The following is a 17,409-nucleotide window of genomic DNA, read 5'->3' on the forward strand; positions in this document are numbered from 1 at the left end:
AATCCTTTGAACCTCTTTAAAAAAATTTTTAAAAAAAATGAATGAAGAGAAAACTTGGGTAGGAGCTAACACCACTTTGTTACAATCTTGTGAATGAACAGAAAACCACAGAGCTAACACCACTTTGTTACAGAAAAAAAAAGTCCACTGAGCGCCCACTACCTAAGATCCAGGTCCTGGGTTCAATCCAGGTTTTGGGTTCGAGTCACCATGGAGGTAGGAGTGAAATCATTTGATCCTCTTTATAAGGAAAGGAAAAGGAAAAGGGGGAAAAAAAAAAAACTAGTCTTGTGTTCTGTACTCTAAAGCTCTATCTCCCTTATGAATAGTAGATTCCACACGAACAGTGCCGTTCCTATTTTCCCCTGCCCCCTGTCTCTTTTACCGAATGCCCCCAACACTTGTCTAACGCCTGTCGCAACGCTAAGTTTATATTATGGAAAAATATAATTAGAAAAGTGTGCAGGATTTTAAAAATTTAAGCATTTCTTCAACTGTACTTTGTCGCAGAATGCACATATGCATCAGACTATGGCAGTATATAAGCAGTAACCAATATTTCCAGTTTTCATCAAAAAAAAAAAAACCAATATTTCCAGTTTTGACATGAAAGTCACATCTCTGTAATTTAAAATTATATATTAATGAGGAGAGATATTGAATTATGAAATAGACTTGATTCCACCTTTTGTACTTGAAAATTGTGAACAAAAGACTTTATATACATGCAATTTGTTTATGCTAGCTGTTTACATTAGAGATTCTTGAAATGGTTGTTAACTTAGTGAAGGTCTTGAATTACTTATCTTCTTTACGCTGTAAGCATTAAAATATCGGTTATTTCCCGGCTGCAGCAGGGCTAGAACTGCTGTTGTTCTATTGGAAAGACTGCGCCTACTATTGAAATTCATTTTGTGGCAATCTGTAATATTTGATGTTCATAGTTTTAAGTTTCGCTTTTGTACTGGTGAAAATTTAGGTTTATTATGTTCATGTTCATGTTCGTGTTAGTTTTAACTTAAAAAGAGATTTAGGTTTTGTTATTATTAGTTATGAAAATTAAGGGATTAGGCTGATTTTACTGAAAATCTGAGCTATTCATTTTGGTTAACTCACAGCACTAAAGAAGTTATTACCCCCAAAATTTAAGAACCAGAAAAGCAGTATTGCTTGGAAAACAGTTAAATCCCAATGCAGGTTCAGGTATGCCAGCCTGCCATGTAAGATGGAAATAGAAAAGATTGGTCAAACAACTCAGAACCATGAAGAAATGAAATTGTTATATATAAACCAATTATAAGATCCAGAACTTCCTTAAGACCCCGGAGAAAATTCAACTTTAATTAAGTAGGTAGTGTAGATGTTAGCATAATACTAGAAGACCCTGGCCATCCTTGACTTGCAGTTTGCTCTCAGCAAAACTTCATCAGCACCATTCTTTTTAAGCCTTTCGTTTACTTCAACTGACACAGCCCTGTAGAAATTACAATGGAAAATTAAAGTAAGACTTCCGGAAACTTTCCTTTTGTCTATAAATGATAGTCATTTATTTTAAACATGGTAAGAGTCATACTATTTTTTTTTTAATTCTGTGTAATTTAGAGCAGTGCAATCTGGTATGTTGGGAACTTTTCTATGCAAATTCAACTTTGAGTAGGAGTGCTGTTTTGGGATCTCGCTTGAGAGTACTAAGCTTGCTATTGTGGGATACTAAATTGATACGATGTCTCATTTTCTTAACATTTAAATCATGTTCTCTTACTTTGCATTTCAGGAGGGTGGATACACTCATGACATTCCTATGACCTTGCATAGGAGTAAAGCCGACTGTCCACAGCCTGAAGTAAAATATTCTCAACCTGCTGGTGTGGCTTTCCTATCTGTGCTGAACTATTTATCTGATTTTGACTTCTATTTATTGTGCAGGAAATGGCCACTGTCAGTTTTGTTAGTGCTGTACTTGGACAAATTCCTGCAAGTATGTCATATCATCGTGTTGGATCTTCTGGCAAGGCTGCCAAGAAGAAAAAGAAGGGGAAAGATGCAGAAGGTTATTCCCGCTACTTTTGGTTTGAAGTAATTAATTACAAGTCGTCAGTTTATGCAATATTAGGTGCTTCATACAATTTTCTATAATAGACTAGCATTATTCTTATTTTAGTGGAACCTATGAGAGACACAAAGCATCCTAAACCTGAGTGTCAGTTAACAACAGACTGTCATTTATTTGTTCAACTCAGATTAAGCATCATTTGCTTGATATTTTCTGGAAAAGGTGCCTTTCCAGAATATGCTGCAATGAGTCGGGATATCAGATTCCATAATACATTTTGACATTTGACACCATCTGTTTTCACCATTCATTATGTCTGCTCTCTGTGGTTGCTTATTGTTTAATTATCTAATCAAGTTCTTTGTTATTCCATTTAGTTACAGGAAAGATTTCAGTATATAGAGAATCATCATTGATTAAGCGTCACTGAATCCAATTCTTCATTTTTCATCTTCTGCATATATTTGTGACTACATAAATTTACGACTACCCTCATTGCTCATTGGAAGTTACATTCTTTATAAGTCTACTTTTTCATGAAATCGTTGCAATAATTACTCTGTTGAGACGTACCGTACTTCATTCTATGCATTAAATTTGCTTAGTCAGGTTCCTATATGTTTGGTTTTAATGTAAAGATTTCATTTCTATGATCATTAGGCATTGTAATGATGTATCATTCAATTTTGGTTTTCCAAACCCTTTGCAGTTGTTGCATATCTTTCAGACAAAGAAATCTTTATTGTCGAAGATAAAGTAGGATGAGGCGTTCAATTGTGGGATAGTTTTAGGATTCGATATAAATCTGGAACGAAGGATGTCATGACTCCCTGGAAAGTGGGAATGATCCAACATCTGGGAGATATTTGGTTGGATTGACACCTGAGACACCAACACAAGTGTTCTTTTGGATCAATGGATCAATTCCCCACTGGAGGACCACGCCTTGGATAAATCAAAGTTCATTGTAATATCAGAGATGGATGATCGATATGGAAGTGGAACTAGTCTGAAAGAAGATAAAACACAGGGAATAAAGTATTTCTCTTTTTTTTTTTTCTGCGGGTAGCTAGACTCACCTATTTACACATCTCTTCAAAAAGAACATCAACGCTTATGCTATCAGATGGTGGTAAGTACTGGTATGCAAACTTCACCGGACCAAAAGTCTCATGCGACAATTATGGAGCATGCGGACCTTTCGGTGTTTGCAAAGATTTTGAATATCCAATGTGTAAGTGTTTGAAAGGGTTTGTACCAGAGTCAGATGAGGTTATGGAACAAAGGAAACTGGAGAGGAGGTTTGAGTGAGGCGAACTAAATTGTTTTGTCAGAGTAACACAAGCAAGTTGAACTCATTGAGAGAAAAACAAGATGATGATTGGTCTTGGAAGATAACACTGTTGAAAGTAACGGATTCTCATGAATATGCATATTTGGATGCTGACAACTCAAATGGCGCCTACGAGAAAAGTGCCTAAACAATTGTTCTTGCCAGGCTCATGCATTTGTAGATAAAATAGGGTGTCTGGTCTGGTCCAGAGATCTAATTGATATACAACAGTTTCCGGTTGGTGGAGACAATCTGACAATCTGTATATCCGCCTAGCATATGCAGAAAAAAGTCAGGGGATTACATTTTGTGCATAACTCGGTCTAATTAGTTAGCAGTATGTTTTGTTTTCTGTCTCATGCTTGGTTTTGTAATACAAGTTCCTTTTTGCAGATAAAGGAAAGCCAATAAAGCTAATTGCCTCCGTCACAGCTATTTGTCATTCCAAATTTCATTCCAATCAAATGATCTTTTATCCCTCAGTAACATTATCTCAATTCCATTCGATAATGTGCACTATTTCTTCCCTCAGTTGTTTTTGTCTCACATCTATCTTGAGTGTCTGTTATCAGTGAAATACATTAAGTAATATAATCAGATTTAGCTAGCACCTTTTATTCAAAACTAAAAGAAAAGATACAAGGAGGGGGACCAAACCAAACCTCTTAGAAAAAGCAACATTTACCAAACGCGAAAATTAGAAAGATACTCATTTAGGTAAACAAAGGGATTAATCTACTAAAAATTAAACAACAAAACTAGATCCTCACTCAAACTCAAAATTCGCTCTAAACTGATTTAAGAGTATTAGCTAGCAGTTGGTATAATCAAGTCTCAGAACATATCATGCCGCACTATTCCTTTTTCCAACTTTGACAACAAAACCAGCTTCAATAGGGAGCAACTGATCACGAAGCACACATATAAGATGGTACTTTCGCAGATTTTCTTTGGATAGTTGAGTGTGTACGTTTGCATGCGAAGCAAATCACATATTGATGGACATATATTTCGCCAAGATTGCTCCGAACTTCGTAGGCAAAAATCTTCCCTTCACAACTAACCACAGCTGTTCATCAAGCGATCCTCTCGTGAAAACATAAATCCCAATTGTTAACAAGAGAGATTTGATTTCATATAAAGCATGAAGAAGAAGTCTATGAGATGATACATTGACAAGAAAAAAAAAAAAGAGAGAGAGAGAGAGACATACATGGATTAAAAAAAATAAAAATATATAAACTCAACTCGTCAATGAAGTAATGTTACAAAAGACAAACTAAAGGTATTAGAAGCTTGAGCACATTACTTAGTTGGTCATTTACACCGTTCACAACTATAAGGGAAATACTACCCAACAAGTATCTATATTGTAACCATAGCACCACCCAAAAATAAGAATCTAGGAAAGTGAAAGAAGAAAAGAACTCGATGTTCAATTGGACAGCTGTCCACCATGGGACTCCGCTCAATCCTGCTTATTCTGAGAAAGCCGTGCACGGTGTCTTAGCTCAGCTCTTTTCCACTTGACAATCAGGTGACATAAGGAAAAGAGCGTGTTTATCTGTGAGAGCAATGAGAGATCAGGCTAAAGCAAATAGTTGCAAAGATGGAACTACCTAATGATTGAAAAAAGTGGAAAAAATATAATAAGCAATTGCAAATACTAACCAAAATTAAAATCGCAATTACGAGAAGAGGCCCAGACCAAAGTACTGACAAAAAAACTCCATTTGAATCAAAGTAATTCTGGCTGGCGAAACTCTTCCAGTTCTGACCCAGGAAACCATTGAACCTCTCAGCAAGATAAACTCCAGCCACTGCATAACATCATTAGTCATATAACTGTCTAGATACGAAGCAAACATCCATAAAACTTCTTTTTTCCCTAACTAAAAGTTCCAAGTATTCCTACAACCAACAAGAGTTTGAATGTGATTTTTTTTTTTTTTAAATCAGGAAACCAGGTTCAATTATCATAACATATGAGTATGAATCATTAGACAAGAGTTCACTTAAAAGCAAGAAGAAAATCTGATGAGTTAAAAAATAAATAAATAAATAAATAAAAAATCAAAGTAGAGATACATGTTTCCTCAAAAACAGGAGCTCCAAATTCTGTAAAAAATTGATTAACCCAAAGCACGAGCAATACACGACATCCACCTTCTTGCTTCCAACTAAATCTACATAAAATCGTGTAAAATCAAATCCTCAGTACCACCCTTTCTTATAGAAAAACCCCTAAACACATGGAATGCCTCCCTCTTGCCCTCATATGCACTAGCAGAATGTCGGCACATAGCATTGATGGCGTATTCCTATAAGTCCATGTAGAAAGTACTAGTTGGTACGGGAATTGCCAAAACTACCAACAAAGTTAGAAACTACTACAATTTAATGTCAAAGAGCTTCTACAAAGGATACGAGGAGGATGACATCTCAGCCATACAACTCATACCTAATTTTTCTAAAGCAACTGTGCACCAATATTAGAAGTTCCAATGTCATTTCCTAAATCATTGCATTTCAGAAGCTTCAAGGAGCAGCAGAAGGGCGATAAATTTTCTGCATCTTCCCTAACAACAAAAAGTTCCAAGGTTTCTTGATCTCTTCCTTACGTTCAGATTCACTCTAGAGCTTGAATATTTTCATGGTTTATAAAAGCCAGGCATCACAGAAAAATTTTACTAACACATAGTGAAAACTTTTATAATGAGTTATGCTACATGTGAATAACTCTAAATTTTTTTTCCTGGAAATGCAAGCAGAGAAAGAGGATCTAATTGTGAGGAAAAAAAAAAAAATCTTTATCCACTTAAAGTAGTACACGACCATTGGTGGACAAGCTATTTGTACTAGCCAGCCAAGCAATCAATTGATGTTTTGGAGTGGCCTTATAGAACCATATCATCATCTGCAAATTTGCTTGCTGTTGAGTAGATCTAGTAGAATCCCAAGTTCCTTGACAATCGTCCCTACCATTTTGAAGTAAGCAACAAACCATTATATATGTGCCAGAGTCGATATTTATTTTAATAAAATTAGTGCCCCAATTAACTCGGATCTTGGAGCAGAGGTTCCCAGTTATCCTTCTCAATCATGCTTCTACCTTTAGCATTCAACTTGGTTTTGGCATCATCAACTGTTCTGTTCTTAAAGTGTGTGCAAAATAGGACCAGAAAAAAGCTGTAACGTAACCAAAAGGACACATATCTGCATCCTATAAAGCATTTCATCAATTATCTAGCCACAAGCGTATAAATATTACGTGCTTCATCACAAGTCTGGTCCACATCCATTAGAAACATTTCTATCCATACTTATAACCAAACACCAGTTCCAATTAAGCTGAATATTGTTGCACATGAAGAAAAACGTTTCAGGGAAATACTCAGACTATTATTTGGCCTGACTTTGATTGGGACAAGTATTTAACTAATGAGGAGATTGCAATCATTCACCATCCGAGAGCCTCTACAAGGGTACTATGACCATGAAATCTTCTGCTTACCTACCGAATGCTACTAAACATCAATCCACCGATAAAGGATAATATATTTTCAGAACCCAAAAGAGAAACAGTGAATACATTACTACTCCTATAATGCGAAAACAAGAGAGATACAAAGAGAAAATGGTTTGAAGATAAAAGAGGACTTACAGGCCGTAAGGAACAAAAGCATTTGGAAGTTAAGATTCTTCCTGGAGAGAATGGCTATTACCAACAACAGAAAGTGGAGTCCCACCAAACCCATCAACCACGGCTCCTGCAAATAAAAAATAAATCAGAATTTGGTTTTGGTTTGCGTTCAAAGAAAACAACACAGAGAGACACAAAGAGGGTACCTTCCAGTCGATAGCGTGGAAAAAGCCAATGAAGTTATCTAAAGCGGGTCCAAGACCAGAGCGGAAGTCTGCGGAGAGTTTCTGGACGAGATCTGCTACTTGGTCCAGGTGAGCTTCCATGGCAGACCGAATCTGCTCCATTGTTTTGCTTCTCACTTTCTTCTCTTTCAGAAACAAAACAAAAACACAAGACAAGAATGAATTGAAATCTCAGATCCAAAGAAAAGACCAAAGAGACTTGCGAGTCCACACTGTTAGGAGGAGGAGGAGGAAGAGACTCGCCGATTTTAACTTCCAATTTCTGCATACTGGAAAATTCTTCCACACTCCGAGCATGCTATGCTTGGGCACGTCAGTATATTACGGGCCGTCGGATATATACTCATTAATCTAATGGTTGAGAATGATAACCGGCTGACCTGCTTACCATTTTATATAGGATAGTTGAGAAAACAATTGTGTAGGAAACAGTTATTTCTAGAAGAAAGATAAAGTCGGGGCTTCAGTGTCGCAATCGAGGAGATATCGAGGGGCTTGGTTTTCCTCTTGCTGAGTTACACTCGTATGATTTTGATGGCCTCGGCGTATTGGTCCAGTAATTTGCGACGGTGGGGAACGCTGTTAGGAGTTGCTCGTAGATCAGCCGCCTCCTAATTTCTTCGACCTCCTCACCACATTTACCTTACCATAATCCCAAATACAATGGGTTTACTTCAAGCCCACTGTTTCATCAGGGCCACCTCACCAATCTCGAGGGCATCAATAGATTTGGTGAAGTGTTGTGAGGCTTAGGAAAAGCGCTTTTCAGAAAAGATTTGGTGAAGTGTTGCAGAAATAAGGATGGGTTGAGTGGTATTTTCGAAATGGGTTTGAGAGAAATTGAGAGAAAAAGAAAATGGGAACAGTCAAGCCCACTTGGCCCAAAAGGAAGAGCAAGTTGGACTTTTCACACTAATTAAAGGGAAGAGGTATTTAAAGCCTCACAACACCAAACCCTAGCCTCCAAACCTCATTTTCCTCACTTCACTCTCTCTCTCTCTCTCTGTTCAACTCTCCCTCTCTCTCATCTGATCCTCTCTCTCTTTGCGTTGCCGGCCGCCACCGCGGTACCCCAATCAACATCAAAATTTCCAGATTTTCTCCTCTTTATTCCCTCTATTTATTTCTCAAAACAAAATCATGAGATTTAGCCATTCAATCATCCAACAACTCTAGAACCCAAAATTAATTTGGGGGTTTTTGTGACTTCTTTATTCTAAGTCCAAATCAAGGTAATCTCCCTCCTAATCCAACCTCTATTCATCCGATCTATGCTTATTTCTTATCAAATTCGAGTTTTTTATTTCAATTTGTGATTTTGGTGCATGAACCCGATTTTCCCATAAACCATGAACCTAGGTTACGGGTTTGGCAAGAATTTGTGGTAAGGATCTATTCCATACAACCTTATTTTGAGGTTTTGGTTGTGGTGCTGTTTTTGGACGGATTTGTAGGTGAAAAAGACTAAGGAGGAGGAGAGGCCTGTTTTTGGAGAAGAAAGGATAAGGATTGGGTTTTGGACAAACCCTTGAATTTTTGGAGTTGTTTTGTTGATTCTAAATGTTGTTGAGTTATTTTGTTGGTGAAAAATTGTGAAAAGTGAGATTTTTTAGGAGGATTTAATTAGAAGGATTTATTAGTTTAGTTTTCAAAGTGTTGAGAATTTGTGTTGAAGATTTTGGTGGTTTTCGTTGTGTAATTTTGACCAAAAGAAAAAGGAAGGGAAGAAGAAAAGAAAAGTCTTTATTATGGAAGAAAAAATAAATAAAGAAATTGTTTAAGGAAAACTGAAATTGGGAGAGAATTGAGTCGTACTTTCATTGATAATAGGGGCCTCTTTATATAGATGATTACAAGGCATAGAATCAGAGATCTACAAGGAAACTTAATATTACAATTGATTGGATATCTCCAAGATTCTCCGATATTATCTCTAATTCTAAACCTATTACCACTAGGTCAAGTAACCTAGAGTTTGGGACAAACACATATTCTGGATTCACTTGAACACTCTCCCTTGTGTTGCCCAAACATGATGCTCCTCTCATTGCCTCATTAAAAACTTTGCTGAGTAACAAAAACTCAGTGGGACAAAAATAACCTCGGTCGAAGAGGAAAAATAGCACAACACACCCTTCACATTTCGAGACCATACATGTAGACACCTCCCCCTGATGTCTGTATCTCCCCTTGACGACTACGGTCATTGGAGTTCGGATAACTTCCGCAAACGATGCTACCAACATGTTTCTCGAAAGTGGAATTTTAGGCAATGACTTAGTGAGTAAGTCTGCCATACTGTCCTCAGATCAAACCTAGTTCACTTTGATCTCGAGGAGAGTTTGTTGTTGCTGATTATCCTTGGTGTTGTCGCTTTTGATGTAGCCTTGCTTCATTTGTTCAAAACAAGCAGCATTATCCTATATGCTCGTAGGCTCATCTGTGGTAGACTTCAAACCACAATTGTTCGAACATGCGTAATTATGGATCCAATCCATATAAATTCACGAACCACTTCGTGAAGAGCAATAATCTCTTCATTGTTCGAAGATATAGCGACTAAGGTCTGTTCTATAGACCTCCAAGATATCACGGTCTTTACCCATAGTGAACAGTTTGGGAATGACCTTTGTATGGGTCAGAGAGATACCCAATATCAGCAAAACCTTCCAAAACGCTTACCATTTTTGGGACGGGGATAGTGGAGGCAGGCCAGTGTTGGCGGCGTTCCTGGTTTGTGATGGGTCCGAATCCATCGTCTCTCTGTAGGGATAGAACAAGCCCATATCAATTGTACATCTCAAGTATCGAAAGATATCTTTTTACACCAATCCAATGGTGTAGCATTGGCGTAGAGGTATACCTATGTCACGCCCCTGATTTTTACACACATGAAAATCGATATATAATCCCATAATTACATATGCGTGAACGTTCAGCCATCAATACAAAATACCTAGAAACTTTTTCCCTTTAACTTACACACATATTGATGTCCTGAACTCACTATATCAATATAGACTCGCTCCATAGAGTCATATATTACAATGCTTACGAATTAAATTGTCAACAACAAAATAAAACGTAAATGCTACTCAGAGTTAACTATACAACGGAAGTCCTTATCGACGGTAAAGTTACAAAAATGGCTTCCTACCGTAACGCTGCAAAGGCGCTACCTCAGCTTCAACCCCGATTATCCTAACCTGCAGGATTAACCCCTACACCGTTTGAATAGTGTACCGGGTTGCCACACAACAAACCCGGTAAGCTTTTGCAAACCCGTATGAGTAACTCAAAACACACATGCACAACTCACGCCAAAGTAAGGAAAACAACTCACGCTTTGATTCCTTAAAAACACGAAATAAAGGAGAATAACTCACACTTTAATTTCCTTCCAAATCGAAATAAAAGAAAGCAACTCACACCTTGTTTCCTTTTAAAACGAAACATAGAAAACAACTCACACTTGAATTCTATCAATAAAACATAGAAAGCAACTCACTCCTTGATTTCTATCAGTAAAATATAGAAAACAACTCACACCTTGTTTCCTATCAAATGTACCATAATCGTACCATAGAAAGCAACTCACACCTTGATTTCTATCAAAACATTAATAAGGAAAACAACTCACACCTTGTCCCCTTAAAAACCATTAATAAGGAAGCAACTCACACCTTGTTCCCTAAAAATTTCGTAATGTCATGAGTTGTAAATAACCAATTCCCGTTACCCCATGAATTACCTATATGGCAGACAGATTAGAGCTCTAACTGAAAACGTAACCACTCGTCCGGCCAAAGACGTGGTCACCTGAGATTCTGCCCAAGGTCTTAGACCTTCGATCCTCGGGCCGCACTGTCCCTTGGAGCAAATCATTAAAGGAGTCACACTGGACCCAAAATGTTACACAAATCGCAACGCTTTTGAAAACAATCGAAATCAACATTTCCATAATTATTGTTTTCCGAAAAGCCATAACACAAAACAATAAGGAGCATCAATTCATGCATATTGTTTTCATACACAAATCTCAACACTTTTCTCAAATCTCAACGCTTTTCAAAACAAATCGAAATCAATCATTTCCACAAATAATTTGTTTTCCAAAAGCCACACCCTAAAACAAATAAAAGCATCATTTCATGCCTATTGTTTTCATAAATCCACAAACCACGAAAACATATATATTTCACGTAAATATATATCTATATGTAGTCATCCGCTCAGGAATGCCTACTAATACTAACTATAGTTTGCAGTTAATAAATAACTCTCAAAACAATAAGGGTATTCCCGTTCGTGAATGAACTTCGTGAGATTACTCACCTTAGAATCCCGCTGCGTCTTCTATACAGAACCGAACTAACACTATCACCAACAACTCGTCCAATTCACCTTTCGAAGCACCTAATCACCAATGATCTCAAATCAGTAACGATTCACAATTGATTTAAGTCCGAAACCCTTGTTTTGAACTAAAATCCCCAAAGTGGCGCCAATCGAGGCGAAACCAAATCCGAGACCTCCCAAAGTCTCCGGAATACATCCACGATCGATGTGACCAAATCACAAGTCGATCGGACGCTCAAATCCTCACGGATAGAATAAATCGATCGGTATGAAAACTGCAAAAATCATAACAATTCCAAACGAACTCCAAAACTTGCATATTATATATCGAAACGCTCATATCAACGAGTAGAACATATATAATACCAAAAACAGTTCCTTAAGTGGCCGGAACACTGCCGGAACGCCGCCACAGACGGAGGCGCACCGCCGCGGGCCAAAACTCAATATTTCACAAAACTCCCAACATCAAAGTTCTTCATCTAAGCATGCTTGTGAATTCTCATAACTAGCTCGAAGTCAGAAAACAAGCATAAGGGGTCGAAAACTACCTCACAAGCCGTGAACAGTAATCCAAACTGAGTTGAACAAGGTTTCACGTGAATCGATCCAAACAACCACCAAGGATCGATCGACGAGGTTGCTCTGAGCTCAACCAAGAAGACTTGAAGCCTTGCCGACGTCAGAACAAGGAATTCCGACCGGGTCCGAAATCCACAAACTGAACCGCCTTGCAGCATCGCCGTGGAGGAGAATCGGTGCTAGAGGACGACCAGACGGAGGAGACGATCCTATCTGGAAATTTTCGTCGCCGGAGACTGCCGCAGTTCGCCGGAAAAGTCGGGTCGGGTCGACCGGGTCCGGGTCGGGTCAGTCAGATTATTTCAATTCTGAAGGTGCAGCCGAGAGAGAAGAGAGAGAGAAAGTGAACTTCCGAAAATGGAAGAAATGAAAATAGTAAGTTTCCAACTTGGGAAACTTCTATTTATACAAAAATGGAAATTCCTTCCAATGGCCATAACTTTCTCATACGAACTCCGATTCTTGCGTTCCACATATCCACGAACTCGTATCGACGCGCTCTACAACTTTCGTGAAGGAAGTTTTTGGAGAATCTCAACGCATAAAAAGTCAACCTTTGTGCCACCCCTAAAGCCACAATTTCCGAATGAAAATTAATCCGAAACACTTCCGCTCCGTCCACGAGTCACGAAACCGTCCAATAAACCTAAAATTAATTCCGGAAAATCTTCGGAAAATAATTACGAATTTCCAGGGTATCACAACCTAAGCTAACAAGTTCACTGCAAATGAGATGTCCGGTCTTGTGCATTGAGCTAAGTACAATAATGCGCCTATTGTACTTCAGTAAGACACTTCTACCTCTAACACATCTTCGTCATCATCCTTTGGACGAAGAGGATCATTTTCAAGATCAAGACTACGGACGATCATGGGGGTGCTTGAAGGTTTGACCTTGTCAAAATGCCTAAGCATCTATCAACACGATGCTCAAGTTCTAAACTGATACATAATCGTGTTCTCCCAAAATCCTTCATCTCAAACTCGGATTTCAAGTGTTCAACTGTTTCCCTTAACTCTTTAAGGGCTTCCAATGAAGATCGTGTCCAACATGAACCGCGATAGAATCCAAAACTTGTTATGGAAACGTGCGAGCATATCCCTTCCCAATCAAGTAATCACTTTAGTGAGCGCTTTAACCTCTTTGTAAACGAACTCCATGGTCTAAAGCCACTTGACTTGGGTAAATGAAGTTCACCATGACCCTTCACGTATATTCCGTATCTAGATCCCTATAGAGATACGTAGCGACCACATTTGTAAGCTGCATAATCAGTTATTGGGAAACTACCAAACTGACAGGGTAGTGGAGTGCAATGACATCCATTACGAGAGAATATGTCTCATCGTAGTTGATTCCAAGGCGTTTTGTGAGAAGCCTTGCGCCATAAGGCAAGATTGCCATCTCTATTTCTCACCACGCTTTCTAACGAAGACCCATTAGTCAATAGGTTTTGTGTCAGGAGGTGTTGGCATCACTGGCTCAAAAACCTTCCTCTTCGTTAGAGAATCCAACTTAAACTGGATCGCATCTTTCCATTTATGCCAAATCTCTCTACGTTGGCATTCATTCATCAATGGAGAGTGGTTCGATATCATCTGACTCAACAAACTCATGCGCAACTACATCATCAATTATGATGGAGTTTCTATCCCATGTCTCATGTACACTAGTGTAATTTTCATAGAGCTCTATATTCTCAGGAATAGGTTCTGACGTTGAAGTGTCCCCCAACGATAACCATAATCCGGAATATACTCATGAGACAGTTTTTGAGTGTTGATGATCAAAGGATGGGAATGTGCCAAAATATCCTTCGAACCCACGAGCCTCCCACGCATCCTAACTGGGGCCATGGCCTGTAACGCCAAAGTGCCACTCTCCATGGCCTTGGCGCCATGCCTACCTCCGTGTAGGGTGGCGCTACGTTCTCTTGTAAAGATGTCCTTCCTTGCAAGCATGTTTGCAGCATATTTGTGTAATCTCGTCACTTTAATGGGGATCGAGATGAGACATAGTAGGGACAGACCACGAAAATTCATGTCTTTCTAGCTGAACATTCCTGTTCTTATCTCCCCCTAACGACTGGAAGACTGTCTCATCAAAGTGACAACCAGCAAATCTAGTGGTAAAGAGATTGCCTTGCAAGGGCATTAAGTGGCGAACGATTGTTGGAGTTTCAAATCGTAGTTACTCATTCGTCTGTAAGAACCCATCATAGAGTGATGTGGCGGCGCAATTGGCACATAAATGACACACTCAAATATGCATAAGTACGATACTTGTACCCAGTCACTAGCTGTAACGTAGAGGTAGATTGAGTGGCAGTAGGTCGTAGAAGAATTAGCATAGCAGCATGCAATATTGCATGACCCCAAGTGGATATAAGGAGATTGGTGCGCATTACCGATGTCCTGACTACCATCATAGTCGTTTTTGCGAAACCATTTGGGTGTGTTCATGGGAATATAATGTCCAACATCAGTCTCAATGCAATAACCATTGAAAGTCTTTGATGTAAACTCTCTAGCATCATCAAGTCTGATTGACGGAATAGGATGATCCGGGAAGTGAGCCCGTTGTTATATGATATGTGCTATGAGTGTAGCACAAGCAGTATTACAAGTGGATAATGGCACAACACGTGACCAGCGTGTTTGCGTGTTAACCAACATCTTGAGATATTTAAACGTCTGCAAGTTGGTTGAATCAGTCCATAGAATCCCCATGGGTTCTATGTAAGAACAAAATGAGTATTATAATATCTTTTGCATAGGATGGTCTCAATCCTAATTTCCTTAAGGAACAGGTTTTTTAAAACGAGCGAGAGGCTTTAGAAGAAACCAATGGGGATTTTGGTTGGGCCTGAGCGTTTGAAATGTTATTTGAAGCAAGTTGGTGATTGCAGCATCACCTGGGGTGCCATCACCATGATGGACGCCATCCATGGCGTCATGGATAGGGACTGCGCCATCCCTAGGCTGGTGTTGGACGAAAGCGGCGTCCTAGGCAGCAGCATCTGTCACACTTAGTCTACGAATCAACTTTTGATTCATGCTTCGTTTCGCTCGAGAGAAAGGATGTCCATGTGAAGTCTTTAGTAGACAGATCATCATATCATGACCAGGATGACCTATCATGTTGTGACAAAGCCATTATGTATCTAAATCCAAGAGATCTTCTCTCATAACTTCATTGGATTTAATAGCTCGAATAGTGACATAGAGTCCACTAGAGAGCCACATAAACTTTTCTAAGATGCGCCTTTGTTCGCAATCATTAGAGGCATTGCAAAGGAACTCATTTCCGTTCTCTACATACTTTTTCACATGGAATCCGTTGGCTATTCATATGTGTGATTTGTCTTAGGAGCGTAGAGAGTTTCTGTGACAATAATCAAGGTGCCATTTGGCAAGGGGAACTTGGGTTATTCCATGTGCTTGAATTAATATTGATGGACTAGCCATCGTAGTCACAAAGTCATATGCTCAGAATCAAAATTGAGTCATAATGAAAAGAACTCGAAATTTTATTCATAAGTCAATGGAGTTATATCATTGTCTCTTTGACCAAAGAAAATCTAATCCAAAATGCTAGCTAAATCAAAATAATGGTAGTCGTCTAACTTCTTTCGGTAATTCCAAAATAAATGTGATCAAGTGAGTAGGGAGATGTCGGTGGAGCAAGGCTCGCTTAAGTACCACTAATCTCATAACCTTCCTAGACATCACACTTACTTTGGGTGAGCTACTTTGAAGAAAGACTAAACCATTGGCATTTACTACAAAGTATATGGCAATTGCCTATTACGTCCCTTGGAAAAATAAAGACTTAAACAGAATTGGCGATCTGTTGATCCCAGCCAGATTTGTAGTCTTCAACTCTTCACTCTAGATCATCTTCTTGATCTTCTTGTTCCACATAGTGAGCTTTTCTTGCTTCACAATATGCTTTATAGGCGGTGACAATTTCTTCACGAGCTCTACAAATGTGTGCCCAATGACCGGATACTCCACATCGAGAATATACATCTCTTTGCTCAGACTCTGTTGATTGAAGTGCTTTGAAAGCATCATTTAGGTGGCTCTTAGTGTTGGTGGCGCCACCAACATCGCCAGAGTTGTTGCCTTTCTCTCTCTTTGCATGTTGACCTCATCAGTTCCGTGTTCGCCTATTTTGGCAGTTACCTTCCCAAGTAGAGTGATTATATAGACCAAAACGTCTAGAAGTATCCCTAAGATTAGGGTTTCGCTCTTGGCGCCCTCTCTTAGGGGCGCGACTATAATTGGATTCCGGAATATGCTCTGTTTCCACGGATCTCAAATTATAGTTCTTCACAAGGATGTTGTCATTCTTTTCATCGACATTCATAGCTCCAATGAGTTCATGAAACCTTGTGATCGATCCTGCAGTAACATCGATTCGATAGTTCTTAGTAACCATCAATGCAGAGACGGGGAAGTTAGAAAGAGTCTTCTCAATCAACATCGCATTTGTGATCTCATTGCCACAGAATTCCATTAAGGATTTAATGTGACATGTTTCCGAGTTGTAGTCAAGAACTGACTTGAAATCACAAGAGCGGAGGCTATGCCATCTCACTTCTAGGTCAGGAAGCAAGGAGTCACGGACGTTGCCAAATCTTTCTTCGAGTGAGACCCACAGCCTTCTGGGGTCTTCTTCATTCATACACTCGTACTGGAGCGAATCATCCATATGACGAGTCATTAGGATGATGGCTGTCGCCTTATTTGCCTTTAAGGCTACTCTATTTGCTTCCGAAGCTTGAGCTTGCTCAATAATTAACACGTCCTGGCTAGGCTCGAGAATTGTATCCATGATTCCATCGGCCTTGAGATGTTGGTGGACATCACGAACCCACTTGTGATATCTAGAGCCAATTGCTCCCAATGGAGCAAAGTCCAATTTATTCAGGTTACTCATCTTGAAAGAGAACAAGAAATTAGGGTTAGTTTCAGAGCGTAAAAAGATACCACAAAAACATATAAAATTTCTGAGGGTAGTGCTCCCAAGATATTATGAATTTCTAAGCGTAATCGCTTCCAAGAATTTCAATTCCAAGAGGTATTGGATTAGATCGAAATAATGACGTAAGTGGTCGATCATAAAAACTCTACAAACTCTAAGTTTGGAGATCTCAACAAGCTCCAACCTTGGAGTGAGCATGAACCC

At 39.0% G+C, this 17,409-nt stretch overlaps 1 protein-coding gene across 1 annotated transcript; it reads right to left on the reverse strand.

Moving 5' to 3' along the window:
• Positions 1-4,584: 4,584 nt before the first annotated feature.
• On the reverse strand, positions 4,585-7,620 carry LOC112169205 (transmembrane protein 18). The gene is made up of 4 exons (XM_024306197.2): positions 7,236-7,620; positions 7,051-7,156; positions 5,058-5,206; positions 4,585-4,950 (listed from the first exon to the last, which is right to left on the reverse strand). The coding sequence occupies exons 1-4, from the start codon at positions 7,374-7,376 to the stop codon at positions 4,855-4,857; spliced, it is 492 nt and encodes a 163-aa protein (XP_024161965.1). The 5' UTR covers positions 7,377-7,620; the 3' UTR covers positions 4,585-4,854.
• Positions 7,621-17,409: the final 9,789 nt, after the last annotated feature.

The sequence above is a fragment of the Rosa chinensis genome, chromosome 6, assembly GCF_002994745.2.
Source record: "Rosa chinensis cultivar Old Blush chromosome 6, RchiOBHm-V2, whole genome shotgun sequence".
In the NCBI taxonomy this organism is placed as follows: Eukaryota; Viridiplantae; Streptophyta; class Magnoliopsida; order Rosales; family Rosaceae; genus Rosa; species Rosa chinensis.